The following is a 25,680-nucleotide window of genomic DNA, read 5'->3' on the forward strand; positions in this document are numbered from 1 at the left end:
ATCACCCGTTGTATATTTGTTATAAAAGCATGTTTTATCAATGGATGTTCATTAGCATCAAGTATTGAAATGGATTTATAAGAGTAAAAGAAAGAAAGACAGACAGTATCGTTTGGAATAATTTTTGCTTTGTTTTCGTTTCAGAGGTCCTCTTTTTCCATTACTATTGAACATGTGCTAGCTACTATTGAATAAAGAAATAATATATCACGGCTACATGGCAAAGTAAACTCATAGAAAGAGAAAGAGAAAGAGAGAGAGAGAGAGAGGGAGGGAGAGAGAGTGAGTGAAGAAGCACAAATGAAGCAAAAGCAGAATGGCATGACATTCTTTGAGAGTGAATGGCGAGTTGTTGAATTTGAGCCGCTGTATCGTCGTCATTTGACATCGACTTGAGCAAGAAATGCGCAAAGACGGGACTGATTTTCCTAACGCCGGCAACGCTATAAGCTTTGGACAATTGTTGTCCAAGATGAAATTACATGCAGATCGCATCGCCGCACTTTACACTCGCACCTGTCTAGAACATCTAGAGCTAAGAATCGGTTGAACAATGCAAGCCGTGCTTGTCTTCTGAATAACAATTTCTGCTATTGAAGAAGTTACATGTACAAACGAAATTCAATATAGTCATCTAGAGATTTATTAATAACATTATCGTTCGGCTGAGAGCGGCCCATCGACACGTAACAACGATTGTACACACAGATCGCTCGCTAGAAGAAGATTAAGTTTCCTTAAACTATCAATGAAAGAACTTCTTCTTTAATACAACATTCCTATAATACATGCTCACTTTTCTGGAAATAAAACTAATATGCAAATTTTTGAAAAATAATTTTTTTATGACTTTGAACTGTTCATTACAGAATTCAACGCCTCTGTGCTAAAAATTAGTGTTACATGAAAATTTGCCTTTGTATCCTTAGAGATTTTTTGGTTGACTAATTTATCGATACATCCGTTTTAGAGCACGAAATTGAAGTGTTATTGTTAGTCATATCCATATTTGTTCATCAACCATCGCGTACGTAATCATTCTATGCTGAGTTCAAGGTTCGTTTTCTGCTTATTAAATTCAATGAAAATTGTGGAAATTTTTATTTTACTCACTCTGTCGTTTTTCTACTTTTGATGTGCTATTTATTACAATGATAATATTTTAGAAATTTGATTAAGAACACTTTTAATAAGTGAAAAATGGAGAGTTTACTTTCCATAAAGTAATTTATCTGTTCATTAAGAGATAATTCGATTTCAGAATTCAAACATCTTCATTGTCAAAATTCACTGATGTGCTATGATTAGTTTGAAATACTTTAGTGATGATTCAATTTACTTTCAATGTATACAGAGTTCAGATAGCTTATTTTTGTTTTTTTTTGAAATGATTCACTAAAAATAACATTGCACTTATCAAATTTCCCTTAACTTAACACGTATGCATTACAAATTTGCTTAAATAACACGGCTTTCATTTTGCGTATCAAGAACAGAAAGCATAACAGCAGTAGACATATATATATATATATATATATATATATATATGCATGTAGAAGAAACTTTGCAGTGCAGAAATTTTTTGATTCATGGCAAAGAGAGTAAGTGAAGTGAAAGTTTGTGATGACAAATGAGAACATTAATTTTCATGCATTCATTTGATGTATAAACATCTTGAACAAGACATGATTTATTTTTTATCATTTCTTTTTGAAATTATAAATTATTTTAAAAACAGTCTGCTTTGTTCACATGTGTCAACTTTTAACAGTGCACTTTTAACATGAATCAAATTACAATTGTTATTTAAAGTAATAAAAAGTAAAATTGTTACTATAATGCTTTATGTAAGAGATGATTGTAAACAACAACGTAATGTATCAATAATGTTGAATAGTAGTTGTTGCACAACACGCATCTTATCTGTGAATGAGAACTTATATTAAAACTGTAATAGGCTAATCGAAAAGCTGACAAATTATGAAATCATTAAGTGCTTCCTTCACAACCGATTGCCTGTGAAATCGAAATCAACCAATTCTTGCTTGATGTGAGGTTTCAATTTCAAATTTTCAAAAGTTATTCCTCTCAAATTACAACTTTATCAAAATTGTAATCGAAGAAACAAATTTTGTTTTGCTTTTCAAAATATGTTTACAATAGTTAGTAGAAGTTTTTTCAATTCGATAACAACAAAGCAACTTTACAAGCAAAGTTGCACGTGATGCTTTTGCTATTTGTAGTTGTAATTCCAAGCGATGATGGAATGAAGTTGAAAGTTGAATTCAGTCCAACGTTAAATTCAATCTCTGCTTCAACAATGGATATAATAAAAATTGAAATTAAAATCTAAGTTAACTAGTTTCCGGTCAAGAGAGAGAAGCAGGTGCATGCGAAGTGTCCGAACGGTGCGTTGAAGTCCAGGTGATGTAGGCGGCGGGTGTTCGATCAGCAAACAGCGGTCTAGCGGATATGATGCTTGTTTCTATTAGATTATTAAAAGCCGATTACAGTAATATGTACGACAACAGCACAAAGCAAAGTCTTCTTCTGATTGGCTATTTCAGCGGCAATGCAATTGAATTGTATCGATTCGGGTTGAATCCGTCCGCCGGATTCTTTGTTTCGCCTTTTCTTATATCAATTATTGAAGTAACAATTTACCTATGAGCTGAAGGGTCACGAGCAGCTCAGCTGTGCGCAACTGGGCAAAGATTGTGTCAATCGAAGCCTTTTAAGTTGAAAACCTTTTCGAATTGAATGCAAAAGCTTGATTCGTCGAGAAAATGCATCTGTTCCAAAGCTGGTTAAGTGTTTGCCCAGGCCGGTTAGCTTTTGTTAGTATCTGTTTTTAAACAATCCAAGCTGACAAGTGCCAGTTGAGACGCAATCGGTCATCCAATTGCGAAACAACGCTAACGGTCACTTGTTGTGGTAAACGGTCAACAGCAGAGAATGACCAGGTGACAATCTGCGTCTAATCCTCACTCTTAACCATACCGCTATGTCACAGAAAACAAAAACCCCAAAAGCCTTGAAAAGTACAACTGTCACAAATCGATTTGCTTAACAGCACAATGGACAATTCTTCAAAATGCAAAACATTAATTAACGTTCATAACTTTGTTTGTTATTTTCATCACAAACATTGATCTGTTATTTTTTCCCAATTGAATCTTTTTTTAGTATTATTTCAAAGTTTCTTCATTTATAATTTTTAGTGTAGAGTAGTTGTAATTTTGCAAATTCAGAAATAACCAAAAAAAATAATGCTAAGATGAGAAAAAATTGCAAATATTGCAAATTCAATTACAAATTTGACCAAGCATATATCGCTTTTGATATTTTTTGTAGATTAAGAAGCAACAATAATAATTCATAATAAAAAAAGTTTAGTATAAAAAAAGCATTATAACAGTAGGAATAATGATGGAATAGAAGAAAAATTGATAAGTATTTCCATATAGAGATGAAAATTTAAAAGTTGCAAAAATTTATTCAGATGCAAGTTACGAATTAGATTTCAAGCAAGTGAATCCCAATCATCACAGTATATTGCAAAAAGATAACACTGATTCTTTATCTTTTTCATAAACGCAAACAACACATGAAAAACATTTGGACAGCCTGAAATAAGCTTGCTCAAAACTGCTCAAACGCGCCTGTTCTTATTTCATTTTAAAATTATGATAAAATAAGAAACATTCTGGCAAAGGTCCGTTTTCAGATTTTCAGCTTAAGGTTATCTTTTGAAATCTTCTTCTTCGATTTCAAATAGATTGCCATTTGATGATGAGAAATTCACTCAGCCCCTGGTCAAATAGCAAATGCATTTGATTAGCTAGAGTTGCTGTGTTCGACTGTAATAGCCACACGAGCATAATGCATTAGAAATGGAAAATGTTTGTTGTTTATTAAGCTGCAAAAATTTTCCATTATTGTATATGAAGTATCTTTGAAATAATCAGTACTTGGATAATTAATTTACTGCAGTTCTATTGATGTGAGTGAGTACTTTTGCTTAATAATTTCTTTAAGAAATTAATGGTTGATAAATAAAAGAATATTATTTTCAATTGAATCAATCTTCCGCATTATATATTCAAGTGGTGTACAATTTACAAAACGTCCCTTCTCAGTTATTCGATTGGAAATTTTCACTTTTCATGGGAATTCAAATTAATCATATCAGAAATGTGAAAGTGTTACGCTTGAAAAGTTTCCCATACCTAAATTATATATATATATATATATATATATATATTAAAAAACAAACAGTGAACAATACTAAAAATTTACTTAACAGTTACAAATTTACTTGATTTTTTAAGTAAAATATCTACAAAATAGGATCGATAATTTGTATGCAGTATGCATATTAATGTTTAAGATGGAAAAATAGTCAAAAGCTGAGGTGAAATTAAAACGCTAAAATTTCTAACCCACTCCATCACAGCATAAACGTAATATAGTACGCAAGTGGGTTATTTATGCTGCTGTTAATTGTTATTTGGTCAATAAACAGCAAAATAGTGAACAATGAACTTATGCATATGATTATTTGGATGAGTTAACAATGTTGAAACCATTTCAAATTGCTGCTATTTGGAATATTGAACAAATTGCCGTCTTCAATCACAGTAGATGAATTTGCTTTTGAAAAAATTCATGAAAATAAATTACCCAATATTGAAAACACTTGCTTTGAAGTTGAAAGTAAAAACAAAGATTGCGATCATGTTTATGTATTTTTTCAGGAAATTTTTTTTCTATTTAATTGTTTGAAGAAAAAATAAATTGAACACACTTTTTCAAATTAGCCTCTGAAAGCAGTGGGGCTTGTTGATGGGCCAAGTTCAATGGATATATTATGTATGTTCAAAGGATTTTCCCTTTCCAACTGCAAATTGAATTGCAGACATTAAGAGGAGAATTTGATTTTTCTTTTTTTTTCTATTCTTTAGCTTTCCATCAAATTCATCAACAATCGCAAATAAAATAAAACTGGATATTAAGTATATTATTGAATCATTGAGCAATCTAACTGACAATCTCAGGCCACAATAACAAACAGCAAGCAGCGTGATTCGAAAGTATATTATGAAAGCAGCTGCTAGTTATATTATTACTGCTAATGTTGTTGTTGTACTATTGGAATTATGCTTGTTGAAAAATGAAACTACCTCTTTTTGATGACATGTTTTACTTTTGATCATTATAAATTGATGCGTATCGTTTTGATCAATTTACTGTTCCAACAACTTCTCTTCTATTGCATTATTACTACTTGAACTGGGAGATTATGTTTCAGTTATGAAATTCTTGAAATAATACATGAAACATGCATCGTGCAAGTTATAGTTATTTTGAAATTTATTTTTATAAAACAAAGTTATTTGAGGAAAACAATTTTAATTATGCAATAGCAATTGTTTGAGCAAATATTGAAAACAAAATATTTTTGACAAGAAGAAAAAATTGCAAAGAAACGTTCTCAATTGCAAACTGCTGCTATATAGGTGATTATAATACATAAGTGAATAAGCAGAACAAACACGATGAATAATGATCCACTTCTCCAATTTTCAATATTCGATATTATATTTCTTTTTTCAAACATTTACATAAGTGTTGTTCAATTTGATTATGAATTAATTAAAGAAGAAAATTATGCACAACCAGATGTTGAATGTTAACCTGTTAGTTAGCATGATATAGAGATGAAGAGAGAGAAAGATTTATACAGCATATACGTATTATATAAATATATATATGTGTGTGGGGGGGGGGTGCTTGCGTGTATGGATGTATGTATGTAGACATGTATATTTATTTATTTACTTAGATAGAATTAAATGTTATGCTAAATCATTTTTTTGCTCTGCTGCTCAGATGGCAATTGTTCGTTCGTTCGCCATGCAGTCTGCGAAGGTGATTCCACCGACCGGCAGACTAGCTGGCTCTTGTTCAACGTTTGAGCTTCGACAGCTGCTTCACTTCCATTGATGAAAATTTATGCCCAACTGACGTTAGCAGCTGTTTATTTGGAATTACTTTGGGGCGACGTCAAAAACAGCCGAGGTAAATTTGTTTGTGCAACTGTTTTCGCATCGGCCGAGAATCCATTTTCCCTGCACAATTGCAACGAAGCTTCGTTTGTTAGCCGCGGATGGCTGCTGCATCGGCAGCCACGGCGTCGCGGAAACGGCTGACTGGAATAAATCAAACGGCTCACTTTTCGCACCATTCCACCCGGACCAATCAAAAAGCAAACAAACCAGCTAACATCCGGCCAGTTGGGAAACGTAGAGGAAAAAACCCATGCAAACTAACAACATCCAGTGTAAAATGCCCACTTTTCCACTCTTGAGCATTCATTTTACAACAGTATACTACTACTACTACTACTATTACATCTGTTAAAGTGCGCATTTCAAATAAAACAATTAATTCTTTACTATGCTAAAGCACTATAGTGAAACTTAAGTTTTACACCGTTCAGCAGTAACAGTTATGAACAACTTCCGAGCCTGCATCCATATACAATAAATGAATATTATAACAAGCAGATATTCTTATGCAACACTTGTTGTCTAAGAAAGAAACAAAAGTCCTCCCTCGTAAGCGCATTATTTTTCATACAGTTCGCTGCTCTGATATAATGCGTTAGCATCAATTCAACCGTTCGACGATGGAATAATAAAAACTTTATAACAATTGATAACTTCTACAATCAATGATGTAAATGTAAATATGTGATTATTTTTTTTCACAAAACGCCTGATTAAAATTATTCATTGTTTTGCATATTATGATGCAATGGAAACTAGCTTTTTGATAAAGAATCAATGAAAGTTTTGCCCATTGAACAAATCAAAAAGCTTGCTATTTAATAATTGCAATTCAACAGAAATTTTTTCAGTAAAAAACAGTGAATAAATTAATTAAACAGCAGCAAGTTGAAAAAGTGTTTCAACAAAATTGATAACATCTATTTCGACAGTTGACTAATTGTACTGCTTTCTAATTGTGACAATCAACTTTCACAGCAAAGCATGTTTTTCTTTTTAATAATTTTTGCAAAAAAACTTTTTCCTCTGAATTAATTATTCCACAGATTATAGTGATGATAATTCATGTGAATACTGTTCAAATGAAAACTATTGGTGTGTAATTTTAAAGCATGCTAATAATGTTAACGCATTCAACTTGAAATCAACCAGTTCAAAAATGCACAACGTCATTACCGTGAAGAAGAAGAACAACAGCAACAAAACAACAAAGAAAAATAAATTATTCAAAGTATTGAAAATTATTAGCATGATAGTTGTTCGTTTTTATTTCAAACCTGGAATTATTTCCTAATAAATCAATCTAGCCAAAATTTATGCAGCATTTATTGGACGATGGAAGACAAAAAAGAATCACAAGGCAAATAATCTTTTCGATGGTAATAAATTACAATTAAACGGTCGTGTACGAGTGAAAGAGAAAAAAATGTAATAATTTATATAACATGTTCGGTAGTTACTTACAAATTGAATACAGTCCGCAGTTATCATTGTCAAAAAAAATAATAAATTTTTGATCAATTGTATATGATGAAGAATAATTGAACAGCGAAGAAGCAAAACCAACTATTCATAAATTGAAAAATTATCCATCATCTTTAGTAAATTAATTGCATGTGGCACGTCAGTTCTGCTCGAGTAAGTGAATCTGAAGATTACGGTTGAAAATTTTGCATAAATGTGCGCCAACAACGAATGCATTGTACAAGTGAGCAGCAATATTTAAATTTGTCATATTACGAATTGAACAACAGTGAAAAAGCATTTTGAGCGTCGATAGTGATAATTGCTAAAATTTTCCCTCAACAAGTTGACACAAAGCAAGCAGAATGAAAGTATTTTATTTGTACGGTAATGTAAAGTTTTGTCGTAAAAAATTTTACCAAACAATAAATAATAAGCTCGACAGTAATAAATTATTAAAACTGTTCATCGATTCAAATTGGCCGGACAGCACAAATTGTCAACGCAGTCGTAATTGTCCGGACAGTGTTCAATGCAAGCAACCGGCGCCAGTGATCCATCCGAACATGCTTCTGAAATTAGCATAAAATTGTCCAACGAAAGAATTGAGCGAAATTGTTCTCCCATTACTCAGTTTGATTTCAGGTAGAAGGCAATATTTGCCCATGATCGTCTCGCAGCAGAGGCGTTTGGGCGGACATTCGTCGTCACTGTGACAATTATCTTTTGCATCCGGTGATCGATAGTCGTAATAAAATAGTGGACAGTGTCCATCTCGTTCTGCAACTGCAACGAAATGCAAATTTTCACCAATCAACAGCAAAAGCTCCATGCTCGCTCACCTGCGTTAATAAGAATGCACGCAAAGGCGAATAATGACAGAATTCCAACTTTCACCAACATTGACATCGTAATGGTGCGAATAAATTATTGGTCTGCAAAAAAAATCAGAAGATTATGGATAAATTTAATTATTATTTTTTTGGAAAAAAGAACAAATCACGCGGTAAAGAATATTTTCACCGACGGAATGAGATGATTGATAAGATTGGATAATGATGCTGAAAATGCAAATGCGAACTTGCCATTGTCGAAGATCAATTGATGCTAAATTTTGTATTCGTCGCTCTGTTGTTCCTTTGAGAACTTATAATAAATTATTATTATTATTCTGATCATTTCGAGAAATGCCGTTAATAATTTTTGCAATTTTTTTTCAATCGAATAAATAATAACTCCACTCACTCCAAAACGTATTGCACTTGCTGAACAATGGATCCCATGCAAATGAGTGAATCGGTTGATGAAAGCGAAAAGAAAGAAGATATTGTTACTTTTCAACGATTTCCAAATGAAAATATTGCCAACATCCCGCGCGGTGGAAGAGAAACTGAAACGACACCAGTCGTGAAATTTTACAAATCTTCCTTCGGTTCTGCTTCGGAAAAACAGAAATGCACACAGATAAAGAGAGGAGAAGCTTGGTGTCAAGATGGACAATTGCAGCAGAAAAGTCCAACCACAAGAGCCTGCAATGGCCAAGTCGACGACCGCTTGTGCACACAATGTGCGATGCTATTTAAAATATCTGCTCCTCAAGCAAACCTGATCGACAACACATTTTCTGCCTTTCCGGCACGGTTCATTCAAATAAGCCATTGCCATTGACCAGAACTGGTTCGTTATTCTTCTTTTTCTTCGGATTCAATTTTAATTTTCACTTTTTGATCAATGCTTTTCACAACCGGTGCCTCTCCACAACGTGACAATTGAAAAATACAAGTCCCATTTTGCTGATAAAAGTGTACGGGGAAAAAAAAATCATCAACTGCACCAACAGCTTGCAATTCAAATTGTTGGCCAACTTTTTTTATTCCCTTGCCCTTTCATAAAGCATGTGAAATTTATTTGATTTATTTGAATAGCAATTTTCAGAAAAATGCCAAATCATTTTTCAATGAACTACACAAACGACAACAATATGCAACGTGTTGTTGCCTCCTTTTTTTCTTTACCCCACCAGCTCTCCTTTTGACAAAGATCATTGAACTTGTACACGATGTTATTCATGAATGTTATTCATTGAAAATCAACGTCCAATCCCCCGCTGTCATGATGCTGATGATGGTGATGGTAATGATGATTCATCGAACAGATCGTACAAGTCGTCCAAATCGTTCAGTCGAGCGTGCAGTTGCATTTCACGGTTGTGCAACGATTTCAAATCTTTGCTCTCCAAATCAACTACCGCAGCCGAGCACCGACAGTAACTGAAAAAGCACAAACAACAAATAAATGCTACTTGCTTGCACCCATCGACGAATATGCATGCTCAAAACAAGTTTAAAAAAATTAACCAAAAAAAATTACACTACATGTCAACTAATTGGTCGACCCGTTTTTGCAAATTGTTCACGTCGATTTCGCTCGCCAAATGCCAACAGGCAGTTTCTTGAGACCACTGATCGACCCTGGTCGTCGTCGGCTCGATCACCATCTTCACCAATGCCAAATTGCGCTTCAAAATCCCCTCCGACTCCTAACACAATAACATACATACAGTGTCATCCAACAGTGCTAACCTGCACATCATTATTCAAAAACAAAACAAAAAAATTAACAAAACAAAAAGGCCAGCTAGTTTTTACGTTCAATCAAAAGCTACAATTTATTTGTTCTTTTTTTTTAAATTCAAAATTGCAATCACTCGAGTAGTGAGCACTTGAAGATAAAGCCTGTCAACGACCTGGGACAATTTTATTATTATCGTGTGCATGTAAAGCTCGTAGGTTGGCAAAAATTGAAAAAGCATACCAGAAATGAAGTTTTCAAATTGGCCGCGTTTTCGAGCAATTGTTTCGCTTTCAGCAAATTGTTCGACAAAGTGGAAAACGTTTCGCAAAATTTGTCACTGTAGATCAACGTCGATTCCACGTCCGAAATCAACCTGCTGACGTAGCGTTTGGGCTGAAATTGGAAATTTTTCACAAAAATTAAAACAAAATTCACAAAGATACAAAATAATTTCTACCCCTCTGAGCAGTTGCTCGTAGTCGGATAGCATCGTATCTTGTACGGCGGCTATGGCTTTCAAAATCGGCACCAAATCACGATCGGTGGATATATTAGCAATGGAATGCAAACAGGATGAGATGTTTTGGCGAAGTGTTTCGTTCTGTTGGCGAAATTGAACCACAGCTTCTCTGAATTGACAACAGTGCAAAAAGGGATTTAAATAACTGGACAATTTCCACTGTGCACACCGCTACTCCCCAACTACTCACTGCAAGTGTTGTTGGTCTGTGGGCAGATCGTCGAAAACGTCAGCCGCATTTTCGAGATTATTCCAATTCGACCACCATTCCGAACGAACTTGAGCAATAATTGAGGCTAAATTTGCCGAATACAATTTGTCCCGCCATTCGGTCAAATCTGCTTGCCAGAAGATCGTCCTGATCTTGTCGAGACGATTTTCCATTTCAACCAAATTCCGCTCCCAGATTTGGACAAAGTCGTTGGCAATTTTCAAATGCGACGTTAAAGCGACAAATTTGGACGGCAAGCATAGCAAATTTTGATCGAGCGAATAACGGCCACTCAAGCACAGCATATCATCAAAACGACGTCCAATTTTGTCGAACTAATAAAATGCAAATTAATAAATGAAAACAAATAACACGCTGAGAGCTAGCTGACCATGTTTTCCAGTTGAGCAAATTTCTTTTTCAACGCAGCATACTGTTGTCGTTGATCATCATATCCATGCATCTGTGCAAGCTTTTGCCGATTCAATTCCGCATCGGCGTGACTTTGCACACTCCATTCACGCAACAGGTCAAACAACGCTGCTGATCCACTATCATCGACTTGCTGTTCACCACCATTTTTTCCACTGTACAACGGCAATGAGCAATCGTCTTTCGGCTTATTACAATTTACAATTTGATCACAACTTCTTTCCACTTGTTCTTTTTCACTTTCTTCATCACTACAAATATAATAATACAAATTTCAATAAATTTCATCATGAATTTGGCCCAATTCAAAACAATTACACTCTATCAGTGAAAATTGTAATATTGCAATATAGAAATTTTTACCACATTGAACAGAGAGATTGATTTTGGCAATTTAATCGAAATACCTTTTTCTGCTTTGCAGAGGCGCTTGAGCATTTTCACAAACCCACGAAAAGAATTGAACAGAATTGGATCCGGCCAAAAACAGCGGCATAAAATCGATCGTCTTCACCGTCTGTACATTTGGACAATTCAACTCTTTCAACTTGGCGTGAAATTGTTGAGAAAATTTCAACATCTTTAATCGGCACTGCACAACCGGCAACGGTTTGGTGGATCAATGGGGGATGGAAAATTTTCAGCGGAACCGAACAGCAAAATATGCAAATGAGAAATTGATTGAACTCGAGCTAAATTTCAACCGTTTGTTTTTTTTTTATTCAACAACTGAACCAATCATTAACGAAATCATTCCCCCCGAAAAAACAAACAAACAAATCACAATTATCATCACAAATACAAAGGTTCTTTTTCAATTATAAATAAATGCGTCAGTTTTCTGCCTGAAAATCAAAAAATTAAAAATTAATACACGTGAATAAAAAGAATAATGAACGCGTGTGTTTGATGTATGAAAAATTTGAATACAAACGGTGGGAAAATGCTTACCAAAATTTCGGCAAGATATAGTTGTCGTTTTTGTTCAATAGGCTTCTGAGAAAATGGATTCAATGTTCGAAAAGCAACCTGAACAAAAACATATTCAAAATTGTACACTTCAAATCAAAGTTCAACCGCGAAAACAAGCAAGCAAACACACAGTACAACAGTTGCTGTAAGCTAATTGCAACAGATGCAAGTTGTGAAAAATTTGCATCAATTACGGGTTCATCTAATTTGATTTGGAGCATTTGTTCAAATTAAACAAATTCCATCCGTGCATTCTCGTATCAATCAATTATGAAATTGTTCAATTGGTAAAATTTCACCCATATCTGCGTTATTATTGTTCAAAAATAAATAACGAACAAATTGTGCAAATGCATTGCGGGAAATTGAATTTCATCGGAGAACAAGTAAAAATTATGACGAACAACTTCCGCTCTTTCAATATTCCTTGAACATCAATGCTAATTTTCCATAGTTCGATTTCTTATTACAAATTCAACTTTCTCTCTCTCGCTCTCCCTCGTAAATGTAACATGAATTTGTTGCATCATTTGAACAACAGAATTTCATTTCCACACAAAATACAATGCACAATACTAGAGCCCCGTTATTAGAAATTCTACGTGAAAAATGAAAATCTATGAAAAGCTTTTTTCCGTTCAACTTTATACATATTTCGATCAAAAATGGATGGAAATATATGTGTGTGTGAACGTTGCCGAATAGTTCGTTAACATCATCAGCAATTTATTTCAACGATGCCCGCCAAAATCGATGCCTGAAAACACCATTCCTCTTTTGAAAAGTACTAACGGAATGGCAATCAACCGCTTCACATGAAAAACAAACGATCCGCATAAATAATACACAAATATACACACACACAAAGAGAGAGCGAGAGAGAGAGAGAGACAAGATATGCGCACATGCATACACATCTACATCTCTATGTATGCACATAAATAGACAGACAAGTGACAATTAGGAACGTGTGCAAATGATCAATTGATTGGATCAATGGGAAACATTTTTGCGCTCGCTGAACTTTAACTAGGCAGTAAAAGCGAAAGCAGCAAGCAAAGGACCGTCGTCCAAGTCGAGTGGTGTCTCTGCTTCGACTTCATGCAAGACGTTTTCGACCAATCAAAAGTTGCCCCCAGCGCGGCATTTTCCACACTCCACTCCACTCCACTGACGAACATTTGAATAAAATATACAAACCATCCAACAACGTACAACTGACCGTTTAACCAACCGGCAGCAGGTCGTGTTTCGTAAATTTACATTCAAAAGAAACAATATCGAAATTCCATTTCAACAACATCTTGCCAGACAAAGCATGGCCTTCTATTTCGCCCTTTTCAACGTCACCTCAGTAAATATGGTAAGTTTTAAATTAATTAATTTCCAAAATAAACATCATATTCTACCCAAATCCTATTGTGCGCTATTGGAAATTGCCATTCGGTTTTATTTTCACATCAACGTGGACCTATCGACACGTATCATTTGCAGAACTGAATATAAATTTGAAAAGAAAATTGTTTCACATTAAATATGCCACATTTTTACACAATTCTACTTTCTAACTGATGTCCGTCCATTTGTCCAGCATATGTGGATAAATTTGTTTGCTCGTTGAAAAATGCAAATCACATCAGCCAAAAACGTAAATATCGAGGTGTTAAAATAAGCTAATAAATAAATGGAGACAAAAAGAAGAATTGGAATCAATTGCGCAACCACTAATTTTCTGCCCTTGATAAACTGATGCGATGACAATCGTTTGGACAATATCCGTCAAGCAAATGAGCATGTGCGCCGGGTGAAGAAGCGTTTCCGAAGCTGATAGTCCAAATCCACCAGGACGAGAAACAGCATTCTCTAATCTCTCAGGTCATCAAAAGCGTTGTGCAACAATCGAACGCTGTCCATTCCCAAAGCACAAAAGTCGATGATGCCACCAAATAAATATGCATCAAATTAGAAAAAAACAACAACCAACCAACCAATCGTCTGTTTCGTTGTGCAAGATTTAAAAAAATTTTTTACACTTTCACAATTAATTGAACTGAAAATTATCGATATTCCCCCCTCCCCCACCCCACCCCAAATTATTCTTCAAATTCAATATATATATATATATATGCATAGCAAGCAAGCAATGCTACAAAGACACACCACAATGTTGCTTTGTTCTTTTTTTTCCATTCAGAAACATCGCCTACAGACGATGGATTATGAAAAATTGAAATCGACTCACAAGTCACCAATTGGCAGTCGTTCAATTGTGGAAGATTTTGATCCAATTTATGAGAACAAAATCAACCAAGAGAAGGCGATCGTTCTTGGATTTGTCAATGGAAGCAGCGTTTTGGCTAACAAGCGTCGTGGTGAAGTTGTTCCAAAATCACGTCGTCGAGTATCAGTGGTGGAAAATTTGAAACCAACAAAACCACCCCAACTGTGCCGTCAAATTGAAATTACAAATGAAAAAAGCCCAACGGCTGTACGTGAGGTTCCAAAAAAAGCACTTTCCAGGGTGATGTCGTCGTTTTGGCGATGGGATTTGTTCAAGAAGAATCGCGTCGACCGAACATCAACGCCACAACAAGCGTTGACGGAAAAATTGCACAAGAAAATACCAAATTCAAAAAGTAAACCAGAACAGAAATGCATAAATATCCATATATATATATATATATATACTTTTTTTTGGTTTCATAGATGTGGTCGTCTGTTGCACAGCAAAAACAAAAGACAATGAACAAAAGCAATATGCAGAAAAGATGATCACCTACGAAGCGGTTCTGGTGCAGCAGAGCAAAAAAAGCAATACTCATCAAGTGAACAGAAAAGCCAACCGCGGCACGAGTCGACTTCAACATTGTTGTGGTGGACGAATTAATTACGCGTTCGATTTCAGCTCGGAATTGCACACGACGGAAAAGCTGTGCGTCTGTTGACCACATCTCCCCTCCCTCCCTCCCTCCCTCATTCCAATGATGATGATTCGACCGTTGTTGCGAAATAAACAAAATTTAAATTTTAAAGTCTCTCCCGCCTTCTTACCTGAGCGAGTGCTTTGTAGTCGTTCATCGATTCACCAATTTTGCTAAGACACGAATGAAGCGCGCCGGACGATTTGCAGGCGACAATTTCATCCTCTTTCAACTTCAAAGCAGCAATGGCAAAACGAAACAAAACCTGCGACAAAATTTTAGAAAATGCAAAAAAAAAATTTTTTTTTCAATTAATTTTCAAATGAATATTATACTTTGTTGCCTTCGAAGAGAAAACAATCCCAAATGTTCAAATAAGTTTGATGGGGAAAATTGTCGACAAAAATTGTGAGAAACCAGCTGAACGTGAACAACGACAAATCCACTTCAAATGAACGCAAATGTGCATACACTTTGGGCAATTTTTCATGCACAATTTCGTCCAACACGCGCTACAATAAAATTATATCATTCGAAGTAGCAAGATTGAGAAGAAAAACAAATAACAAATGCAAATTTCACCTGATCCGCCTGAGCTGCAATTACCGTTCGACCGTAGTAATTTCGAGGCTGCAAATGTTCAATGATGGCAACAAGAGCCCAAAAGGCGTCTTCTTCTGAAAGATACAACAACGCCACGGCCGCCAGTCGATTTAAACCCTAATCAAAGTGGAAAATAGAAATCAACAAAAGAACGATCAACAAATCAAAGCGATCAACTTGGCAATATCCAATGTCGGCGTTGTGCTGCCGATATGCGTAAAGCACGCGACGCAGCGGTTCTATCTTTTCCGCTTGCATGTCTTCAAAATGACGATTGTGCGGAAGAGTTCTTGCCAAATCTAAGTCGATCTTCAATTCCAATTGTTAACAACCGAAACATTACAAAAACAGGATATCTGTTTTCTTTTTTTACAAAATCAAAATTAAACCCTGCTTATCATTAATACTATACGACAGTATGCATATAAAAAAAACCGCTTAAAAAAGAGACAATGCACACGTTAATGTTTATCTCATTTTATCGTAACTTTCACTTTAGGCAGAATTAAAGAAAAATAATACTAAAATTACTAACAGTACCTGTTTGAAAGATGGATCATAACCTTCAGACGATTTGGCAAGACCCTGACGGCACAAGCAGGTGAAATAGCCAGTGCCCACTTCAGCGAGTGTATCTTTCACCCAGTTATTAATCAGACTGTCGAAAAGCAAAGCAAATCAAAAAAAAAACAATTGCTCGAAAACGAAAAAAAAAGAAATGCCAACTCTTTCCAAACTCTTGCACGATAAGCATGTGGTACGCCGCTTCGAATCAGTTGTTTAAGTTCAGCATTCGGTTCGAGAAGCCTTCCGGAAAAGTTGACCAAAAAACTATCCCAACGGGTAAGCCAGTCCAAATACAGTTCATCCGCTTCCTCAAATAAATAGAAATGAAGCATAAAAGTACAAGGCGCTTTTTCAAAAACCAAAAATTTACTTTTTTTTGCTTCGAAGAAATTTGATCCGACTTGCGTTGCAGATCACCTGCTCTTTGTACAAGTTCTTCATTTAAGCTACCTGAGCCGGCATGCGATGCGGTGAAATAAAATCCCAAATCATCAGTGAAACTACAACAAAATTCAGTGCATCTTGATTTTCCGTCGTATCATTTTTCTTTAATCTTACTAATCGCATTGCGCTTTGTCGTCCAACAACGTTTTTCTAGCTTCTTTTACCAACTCTTCGACAACATTAAGCGAAAGAACTAAAATCAACCTTTTTCTTCATTTGAATCAATTAGCAACAGCTTATACCTTTATTGGGACGGAAATGATTCAACAAAAGTAAATAACGACTCTTCAGCTGATAAAATTGTGCCTCCATGTTGTAGTAGCGTTTAGTATGACTAATTTCACGACTTTCCATGTGCCGTATGAGATTATGCAATTCTAAAATTTCCTTGTTCAAAAACTGATTCTGAGTTTCATAGCCAGACACCAAATCCTAAAATAAAATAGAAACAAAACAAACACACCAGTAGCTAAAAAAAGAAACAATTTGGACAAAAATACTACACAGACAGGCCTACTTTCATCTTATCCACCTCTTGGTCAACTACATCAGTAATTTCTATATCTTCAAAAAATGGTTCGACTGCGTCAAGAATTAAATCCGAATTTACAGAATCTTGTTCTATTAAAAAAATAAAACTATTACACTACAGTTCACACTGAACAATTTAATCAACTCACTTTGAGTGCAGCACTCGTTTGTTAAACGAAGAATAATTTCATCTTTCGAACGAAGAGCCTGTCTATAAGATTCCATGTCGTCGACTTGTTTTAGCATCTGTTTTTCAAAATTTCTAAAAAAAATATTCAATCATAAAACTTGATTATCATTCTTTAAAGTGTTGCCAATTTTCAATGGTACAGCGGTATGAAAATGGTTTTGGATTTTCACAAAGATACACAAAATCAAACTAACTTCACTTTATCTGTAGCTTTTTTCAGCTCAGATTTAAATTTTTCATTTTCCGCTTGCAGTTGCGCTCGCTGCGATTCTGTATCTAAATAGAATTGTAATCGTTCACTTTCGTTTCCAGTAGCATTTATCAGCCGCTGCAAAGCCGCAGTTTGATCCTTGTTGGCCACGATACTGTTCTGCAAAACTTGAATCAGATCCCGACTAGCCGCAACTTCATCATGCAAATCCAAACATCTCTCTTTCAGCGCATTCACTACTGTGATCAGCTTGAAAAGAAAAACAACCAAATAAGCAACATCACATTGACCATTGACAATTTACCTCATCGTAGTTTTTCTTTGAACGTAACAAAGGAAACGACGAAAAATTAAAACCATTCAATTTGGTCGCACTTTGACTCGCTTCTAACAAATAAAAATGACATCTCACGAATCGACAGAGCAAAAGTAATTTTAATTTAAAAAAAATTGCAATTTATTAAAGTATATTTTAGTCAGTGACAATTTAAAACGCTGTAAATAAAGCTGATTAAAAATTAACATCAAAATTACCTCATGCAATTCATCTGACAGAACAACTAATAATTCGTTCATTATTCAATAAACATGGTAGAGTATAAGCTATAAGAATAATAAAAATCTGTAAAAACAAAAATAATAATAATACCAAGTAAATGTTTTGTACAACAAATTTACAATTCCGCGTCACTGTAAAATAACAGAATAAAGTTTGCTGAAAATTAATTAAGCAACAACTGAGATCAACAACAATCCTACACAACAAACTTTCAAAAAAGACATTCAGTTCATTTACCCGATTCAGCTGCCGAAATCTTGCTACTTTTGAGATATTGCATTTTTTTCGTCGTAGCATCTGCAGCGTTAGAAAAAGTCTGCTTATCGTCATAATTGACACCTTCTGACACAGGATACTGAAAACTGTTCTCGTGCAAGCCGCCCTTTTCATCTACGTAAAATACAGACGATCTTTCTTCAGTTTCTGCAGCTGGTTCGATGGAAAAATTATCCGCAGACGAAAATCCAAGAGATGGAAGAAACTCTGCCAGATCGGGCAATTTGGGAAACAATTCAGCTTCACTGCCGAACTCTTTTGCCTGTGATTCAATGCAAATACGACGCTGGGTCTGCAACGCTTGCAACCAATAGAGGCGAGATTTGCAATCGGGCGCTTCAAGAATTAAACTTTCTCCATTGGACCTGAAAAGGTGAAATTTCCCTTTTAAACAGCAAAGAGGAAACAGCAATGCAGATGACTGAACCGTATGACAAATGTGCAATTTTGCTTCGGATCGTATGTGAACACAGCGGTAGGCAAATAAATCCTCCCAACAGGTGTGAATTCGCGCTCAGATCGGTAATAATATAGAAATAATGCATTTTCTTCTAAAACAAACCACCTCTTTTTTGTAGATTTCAGCGGTCCTGAAACAGAAAAACAATATTTAAATCGGAATCTAAGAACTGATAATGACAAAAAGCAAACAAGCAAACCAATTGTTTCTATCAATTTCAAATATCCAGAGTGGCGTTTACCAGTTTCTGGAGGAAGCATTTCCTTCGAAGTTGATGCTGCCATACTCCAATAAACAGATACTCAGTGTTCAATAATAAATCTTTTAAGGTAATATATTTAAAAAAAGACACAGTGCATGTAAAGTAAATATACGTTCTGTAACATATATGATGTTGTAATATGAAAATTCATTACAATATGCATAATTTTAAGCTTTTCTTCTATTCAGTAACGTAATGTTTCAAAAACATGCAAAATAAATCACTACAAACAATTCATCAAAGCATTATCAATACAAATTACCGAAGTAAAACTAGAAATCAGGAATTAATTGCATCTCAACTGCTTGCTATTTGGTTATTAAAATTTAATGCTATAAAAATAAGATTTTTGATAATTAAAGTAATTTTTTTTATCAAAACTTTTTTAAATTTATTTAATGATCAGTTTGTTTTGAAAAAGGATTCTACAGTATGCTGTAGAGCGGTATAAAAATGACTTGCAATGCAACTCACTTCAAAGCAAACTTTTGAACCAGGTCTTTAAAATGCTCAATCCAAAGCAAATTTGTTAATAAATTTATAATTTTAAATTGCTAGTCAGCTTTTAAATGTATAATTTAGCTACTACTAATATACATATAGAAGATAAACAGTAAAGCTAAGAATAAAAAAGTAACCATTAAAAAGAAACCAAAATTTGACAAATAGAATGTATGAAAATGACAACCAGTAAAATTTAGACTTTCAACAGCGAGTAAAATTCATCGTAACAACAACTAATGAAATTTAGCCGCCGTGTGAACCAATAAAATTTAAAACCAATCAGAGTTCTACGCAAAATTTACAACCAATCAAAGTGTGAAGCGGCATATCTTTGATGTATACTCGGGGTCTACCCCTTTATTTTAAAGACAATTTGTTTAAATTCCACTTTAAACAAAATAAGTGTATAAATAAGTCGGTTTTAGTTTTCATTTCATTCCACAACAAATCTTTCGTCGTGAACGGTCGACGCTAAAGAGTTGAAAGTTCTACGCAAAGATGCTAGAAACAGATTTTTATTGTTTTACCACTTTTGGGTATTACCAGGACTGTAATCCATTGCTCTGGTTCATCATACTTAGAGACGTGGTACGTCCTTGTCCTCCATCTCTCCGCGAAGGTAAACAATTATACACTAATAAACTTTCTTTCAAGAAAAACATACTGACCGTAATTCACTTTTAGTGGCGAATCAATGCTCCAGTTTGAAACCGCTGTGGAAGCAGGTGGCAGAAATGAGAATGCGATTCTTGGGTACAACATCACGTGAGGCCGCCATAAAAGTTACTGATGTGATATCAGCACCGAGTTCACAGTGTGTTGATCTGGCAGCATCTTTCATTAAAGGTAACATTATGCAAATACAAATGATCATCATATATTCGATAATTTGCTGATTATTTTCACAAGGGTACGAAAGTAAATTAGAAGAAAAAGACAAGGTATTGGAGATCAAGATCGATGGAGGATTTAGTGAATCGATTGGTTATTATCAGATGCACGAACAATTCAAAACATGCTTCATAGAATGCGGACATCGTATTGATAAAACCTATGAGTATGAATTAAATTCTTATAAATGGACGTTACATCCCGATCTTAGATAAATTTCAACAACGCTTATCCCTTGTAAACTTAGATTAAGTTACAACTGTTTATCCGTTAAAAATTTACATAAGACAATGCTGAAAAGTATGGGAAACTTATGAATTTTTGTTTTCAGAACAAGCTACAAAAAATGTCCAAAAAACAGCAATTACGAGACATCTGCTGAAATAAATGATCGTTTAATGGAAACAGTGAAATCAATAAGAACAAAGTATGCAGATTCAACAAACAGAACAGTGGCTATATTTGTGGACGGAAGTCTGCAATCGGAGTTACAATTTCTAATTACTGAGCCACCGACAACGTTGGAGATACATATTCTCAAGGCAATGGTTGCTGAGTACAATCGTAAGGCAAACGAAAATGAAGACTGAAGTGTGATGAATGAAAATCTACTGATCGGATATTTATTATCCATCTCACTATTTTCACTGCTATTATATTTAAAACTCATGTTTTATGATGAAAATTGTTTCGTTTTGGTCGAATGTAGTTTCAAAAATGACAATTCAATTCTTTTTTTATAACAATTATAATAATCAAAATCATTACATTTTTAATAAAATAAAATAAAATAAAATAAAATAGTGTTTTGCTTGTTTTCATGCGCATAAAATATGCTAAACGCTGAAAATTAATAAAGCGATGGTCCAGTTCGCGCCAAATTTTGACCTAATTTTTTTATTGGTCGTTGAAAGCGCTATTTTGCTTAAATCAACCAAGATGACAGCGGTACGATGGTCCAATAAAATAGTGCGTCCAACGACCAATAAGAAAATTAGGTCAAAATTTGGCGCGAAGTTGGTCAAACCGCTGAAAGTTAATAAATTATTTCCATAATAAATATTGATTTGCAATTTCATTAATTGATACAATTTTCATATGATTATCTGTACTGCATGTAATGTTTTTTTTAAATTTTAACTAAATGCGTGGGTTGTGTTGTTATGGTGTCGGAAATTTGAATCAAAACGGCTTGCCATCTTGTCGATCTTTTCTTCCATGTGGTCAAAATTTTCGTTGTTCACCAAAATGAAACTTATTCTTACTTTTGTCACAAATTTCAACTGATAATACTCAGCTCAAAGTGCTGAAAAACCGGTTTTTCAGTGCCTCAGTGCTACTAATTTCATCTTCGATTATAAATCTCAATTTACATAAAAATGATAATAATCATAATCATCAAATGGTTGAGGTATAGTGAAATTAGGTCAACCGCTGTTTGAATATAAGCTGACAGCTTTTTTGCAAATTTTGACCGATACTTTACGCACACAATGCTGGTGCTATATTGAAAATTTGCTGCTGACGTTTTATGTTGATTAGTTCGCCCGAGTAGCGAAGCAAAATTAAAGACAATCATGTTTTGAAGATCTTTTTGTAGTTCAACAAATTATGAATATTGAATATTATAATTTACATTTAAAAAATCACTTTATTCCTTAATGTTGAAAATATAGGTTGTTTAGCTTCAAAATAGTTCGACGAGATTATGTGAAATGGATTTCAGAAATCGCTAATCTGTTGAATATTGACAATCCTAACAATGTTAGAAAAAAAAATTATAAACAAAATAATAATAATAAATAATTCGATTCATTTAATTAAAATTTAATAAAATTATACAATAACCAAATTGTTAAAGTTGACAGTCAGGTACATTTATTCCTTATTAAAAATCTACTCATTTATTGCCACGTCACTTTAAACAAAATAAAGGTATAAATAAAATCGGTTTAAATTTTTATTTCATTCTTCAATTATTTTTCTGTCGTGCGCAGGCGTCGAAACTTTTGAACAAGCATGTCGGGGCCTAATTTCAAATCGTTTGAGTCGTGGGTTTTCCGCTGGGAGTCTACCCCAACGATGTGGTTTATTTTGGTTGATGATGACGGATTTCCTGTTCTACGTCTGCGTGAAGGTAATCATTAATCCAGTAATGAACTTTCTTCTCAAAAGAATATTTACCGTAATTCAAATTTAGGGAAAAACGAGGCGAGCGAAAGGAATTTCCAGTCTATGACAGCGGTAGAAAAAAAATCTCATGTGATGGGCCAAGCATCCCATATAGAGCACTTCAACATCTCTGAGGTTATTTGCGCCCCGAGCATCAAGTGTATTGTTGCAGCTGATAGTTTTATCAATGGTAACATTCAGATATTACAGTTGATCATCGTGAATTTAATAATTTGCCTATTCTTTTTTTAAGGATTCCAACGTGAAAAAAAAGATGAAGGTAAAGGTTTGAACGTAAAAATTGATGGTGGGTTGAGTTCCACTGTCGAGTGTTATTATTTGCACAAAGAATTTCGATCACTGGTTGTTGAACGTGGATATGATGTCGATGAAACCTACGAGTATGAATGAAATTTTCATAAATAATCTTTTATTCCTACTTTAAATAAGTTTCAGTAAAATTTATCTTTTCAATGCTGTGATTAAGATAAAAATTTTTGTCTATTTTCTTCATAATCATAATGATCTTAATCGAGTGGGCAGTGCTGGAAAGAATTAAAATATTTATTGATTTTTTAGGTCTTCCGTTGAAAGGTCAACAAAGTGCAAAGAAGATCCGCATGTTGATTTGGATTCGCGGCTAAGCGCTGCCTTGAAATTTATGAGAAGAAAGTATTCAGATCCAGAGGGCGGAGTGGTCGCAGTTTTTGTGGACAAATCTTTGGGGAGCGTGCTGAGAAATGCAGTTCGTCGGTCACGGTTGATGGTCAAACTGCATGTTCCTGCTGTAGAATAAACCAAATTGACTAGGGAGAATACCGAAAAATGAACACGTCATGTAATCAGCGAAAATCTACTTATCGGATATTTATTATCCATCTCATCACACCTATTATATTGATAATTCATGTTTTATGATGAAAATTGTTTTATCGAAAATGACAGTATTTCCAAAAATTAATTATGAATATTTGTTCACATTAATTATATTATTGAAAATAAATTCATTTATAATAAAGTAACATAAAGTAGTGTTTTACTTATTTTCATGCGCATAAGCAACGCTGAATACTGGAAATTGATAAATTATTTCTACAGTAAATAATGATATACAACTGAATTATTTGATGCAATTTTCTGCTGATTATTTGTACTGTAATGTTGCTTTTTAATTTCCACTGCACGCGTGGGCGGTGTTGCCATGGCGACGCAACTTTTAGTCGATTAAAAGTAAACGGCCTGCCAATTTTCCGATCTTTTTCTCTGCGTAGACAAAATTTTCGTTGTTCACCAAAGTGCAATCTATACTTCCTTTTGCCACAAATTTGAACAGATAACACCAACCTCCGAGTGCTGCAAAACCGGTTTCGCAATGTCTCAATGTTATTGATTTTATCTTTGATTATAAATCAGCATTTGCATAAAAATGATAAAAATCATAATTAGAAATATGACTTGGTTGTTGTTAAATTCAAAAAAAAATCCTTTCATCGTTGTTTCAAATATGTAAAAATATTGATATTATTGTCACTGTTGAAGTTGTTTATAATTGAAGCGAATGCTCAATGACGGTTACTGTAGATTGCAAAAAAAGTGAAAATAATTCGAATCAAAAATTCAAAATGTGTCACGTAGAAAGTGAAAACAATTTTGTTTTATATCAGTGCGCTCATAAAAGACACAATCCTCATGGTAACTGAAAGTATTCTCAGCGTTGGACAATACTGATATGTTTTTTATGCAAATTTATCAACCACTATTCTTTCTGTTTGGAAAGTTCATTTATAAATGTTTTTTCACTATCAGAAGTGACTTTCACTATACTTCACATCCTTGCCATCATGTAACTGTTTTCACATTAGCTGGTAACAAATTAAATTCCCAAAATACACCCGTTAACCTCGAAGAATCATTGTTGGCAAAAAATTATCGGTTACGAAGGAACGACGCTCAATGACACGTTCAAAAATTAGTAATATACCACAAAGCATAACCAGCTAGCTAACAGTATTTAGAACCATCTCTCAAAGAAATACCGTTAATTTGCGGCACGGGAAATTGAGAAATAATAAAATAATTTTAAATATGACTAGATATAAAATCATTCGACCGATCTCATTTTTTGCATTTATGAAAATCAGGGACGCAAATAGAAAAACAAAACAATAGTAATGCTAACAGCCATCAAGTAAATGATAACTATATTTTCTTGAATAATATTGATGAATAAATTTTTGATAATGAATATGTTTCAGATACAACAAAATTAATAAAATCAAGATAAATGTTAAAAATTAAAAAACACATTTATATGAATGTCGATTAAAAAACCTTGATTGTTTAATAGCAATACGGTAACTGTAAAGTAAATAACATTCATTGTGAAGTCACTTTAAGCGAAATAAAGGTATATATAAGACTGGTTTAAATTTTTATTTCATTCTTCAAAAATTCGGTTGTTGTACGCAGAAACCGCAGGAGCAGAAATTTTTGTTAGCATGTTAAACCCGGATTTCGAAAGGTTTGACTCGTTCGTGTGTAGCTGGAACTCCTGTCAAAAACTGTGGTTTATTCTTGTTGATGATGGCAAATATCTAGATTCACGCCTTGGTCTAGGTAACCATTAATACCGTAATGAACCTTCTTATAAAAGAACGATATTTACCCAAGTCCACTTTTAGAGGAAAAGAAGCCTGACTCATCAAGTGGCCCGTCATTGGCAAGCATAGAATCCAAATCACGATTAATGGGCCTGGCATCAAGGAATGCGCACCATAATATCACCAATGTAATTTCCGCCCCAAATTTCAAGTGTATTACGGCAGCTGCCGGATTTATTAGAGGT

The 25,680-nt window shown here is 34.2% G+C and overlaps 9 protein-coding genes across 9 annotated transcripts; 3 read left to right on the plus strand and 6 right to left on the minus strand.

Annotated features, from left to right (window-relative positions):
• Positions 1-2,285: 2,285 nt before the first annotated feature.
• On the minus strand, positions 2,286-3,119 carry Tsp_08855 (hypothetical protein). The gene is made up of 6 exons (XM_003374080.1): positions 3,114-3,119; positions 2,858-2,971; positions 2,665-2,731; positions 2,512-2,618; positions 2,360-2,485; positions 2,286-2,312 (listed from the first exon to the last, which is right to left on the minus strand). The coding sequence occupies exons 1-6, from the start codon at positions 3,117-3,119 to the stop codon at positions 2,286-2,288; spliced, it is 447 nt and encodes a 148-aa protein (XP_003374128.1).
• A 2,769-nt stretch (positions 3,120-5,888) lies between these two features.
• On the minus strand, positions 5,889-6,432 carry Tsp_08856 (conserved hypothetical protein). The gene is made up of 3 exons (XM_003374081.1): positions 6,334-6,432; positions 6,055-6,212; positions 5,889-5,991 (listed from the first exon to the last, which is right to left on the minus strand). The coding sequence occupies exons 1-3, from the start codon at positions 6,430-6,432 to the stop codon at positions 5,889-5,891; spliced, it is 360 nt and encodes a 119-aa protein (XP_003374129.1).
• A 1,568-nt stretch (positions 6,433-8,000) lies between these two features.
• Tsp_08857 (putative waprin-Phi1) lies at positions 8,001-8,367 on the minus strand. The gene is made up of 2 exons (XM_003374082.1): positions 8,166-8,367; positions 8,001-8,107 (listed from the first exon to the last, which is right to left on the minus strand). Exons 1-2 carry the CDS (start codon positions 8,365-8,367, stop codon positions 8,001-8,003), a joined length of 309 nt encoding a protein of 102 aa, XP_003374130.1.
• A 61-nt stretch (positions 8,368-8,428) lies between these two features.
• On the minus strand, positions 8,429-9,200 carry Tsp_08858 (hypothetical protein). Its single transcript, XM_003374083.1, has 4 exons — positions 9,141-9,200; positions 8,870-9,110; positions 8,539-8,681; positions 8,429-8,470 (listed from the first exon to the last, which is right to left on the minus strand). The coding sequence occupies exons 1-4, from the start codon at positions 9,198-9,200 to the stop codon at positions 8,429-8,431; spliced, it is 486 nt and encodes a 161-aa protein (XP_003374131.1).
• A 713-nt stretch (positions 9,201-9,913) lies between these two features.
• On the minus strand, positions 9,914-11,852 carry Tsp_08859 (conserved hypothetical protein). Its single transcript, XM_003374084.1, has 7 exons — positions 11,680-11,852; positions 11,232-11,523; positions 10,820-11,175; positions 10,567-10,738; positions 10,350-10,502; positions 10,184-10,196; positions 9,914-10,074 (listed from the first exon to the last, which is right to left on the minus strand). Exons 1-7 carry the CDS (start codon positions 11,850-11,852, stop codon positions 9,914-9,916), a joined length of 1,320 nt encoding a protein of 439 aa, XP_003374132.1.
• A 1,710-nt stretch (positions 11,853-13,562) lies between these two features.
• Tsp_08860 (hypothetical protein) lies at positions 13,563-14,884 on the plus strand. Its single transcript, XM_003374085.1, has 3 exons — positions 13,563-13,607; positions 14,439-14,732; positions 14,765-14,884. The coding sequence occupies exons 1-3, from the start codon at positions 13,563-13,565 to the stop codon at positions 14,882-14,884; spliced, it is 459 nt and encodes a 152-aa protein (XP_003374133.1).
• A 387-nt stretch (positions 14,885-15,271) lies between these two features.
• Tsp_08861 (TBC1 domain family member 2B) lies at positions 15,272-19,290 on the minus strand. Its single transcript, XM_003374086.1, has 19 exons — positions 19,206-19,290; positions 18,974-19,136; positions 18,508-18,911; positions 18,361-18,401; positions 18,273-18,333; positions 18,016-18,098; positions 17,695-17,960; positions 17,460-17,572; positions 17,297-17,400; positions 17,243-17,248; positions 17,022-17,211; positions 16,924-16,972; positions 16,706-16,835; positions 16,506-16,643; positions 16,332-16,403; positions 15,922-16,077; positions 15,748-15,885; positions 15,501-15,677; positions 15,272-15,430 (listed from the first exon to the last, which is right to left on the minus strand). Exons 1-19 carry the CDS (start codon positions 19,288-19,290, stop codon positions 15,272-15,274), a joined length of 2,535 nt encoding a protein of 844 aa, XP_003374134.1.
• A 980-nt stretch (positions 19,291-20,270) lies between these two features.
• On the plus strand, positions 20,271-21,253 carry Tsp_08862 (hypothetical protein). The gene is made up of 4 exons (XM_003374087.1): positions 20,271-20,391; positions 20,427-20,618; positions 20,682-20,829; positions 20,995-21,253. Exons 1-4 carry the CDS (start codon positions 20,271-20,273, stop codon positions 21,251-21,253), a joined length of 720 nt encoding a protein of 239 aa, XP_003374135.1.
• A 1,429-nt stretch (positions 21,254-22,682) lies between these two features.
• Positions 22,683-23,631, plus strand: Tsp_08863 (conserved hypothetical protein). The gene is made up of 3 exons (XM_003374088.1): positions 22,683-22,800; positions 23,089-23,236; positions 23,415-23,631. Exons 1-3 carry the CDS (start codon positions 22,683-22,685, stop codon positions 23,629-23,631), a joined length of 483 nt encoding a protein of 160 aa, XP_003374136.1.
• Positions 23,632-25,680: the final 2,049 nt, after the last annotated feature.

The sequence above is a fragment of the Trichinella spiralis genome (genome assembly GCF_000181795.1).
Source record: "Trichinella spiralis strain ISS 195 chromosome Unknown Scfld6, whole genome shotgun sequence".
In the NCBI taxonomy this organism is placed as follows: domain Eukaryota; kingdom Metazoa; phylum Nematoda; class Enoplea; order Trichinellida; family Trichinellidae; genus Trichinella; species Trichinella spiralis.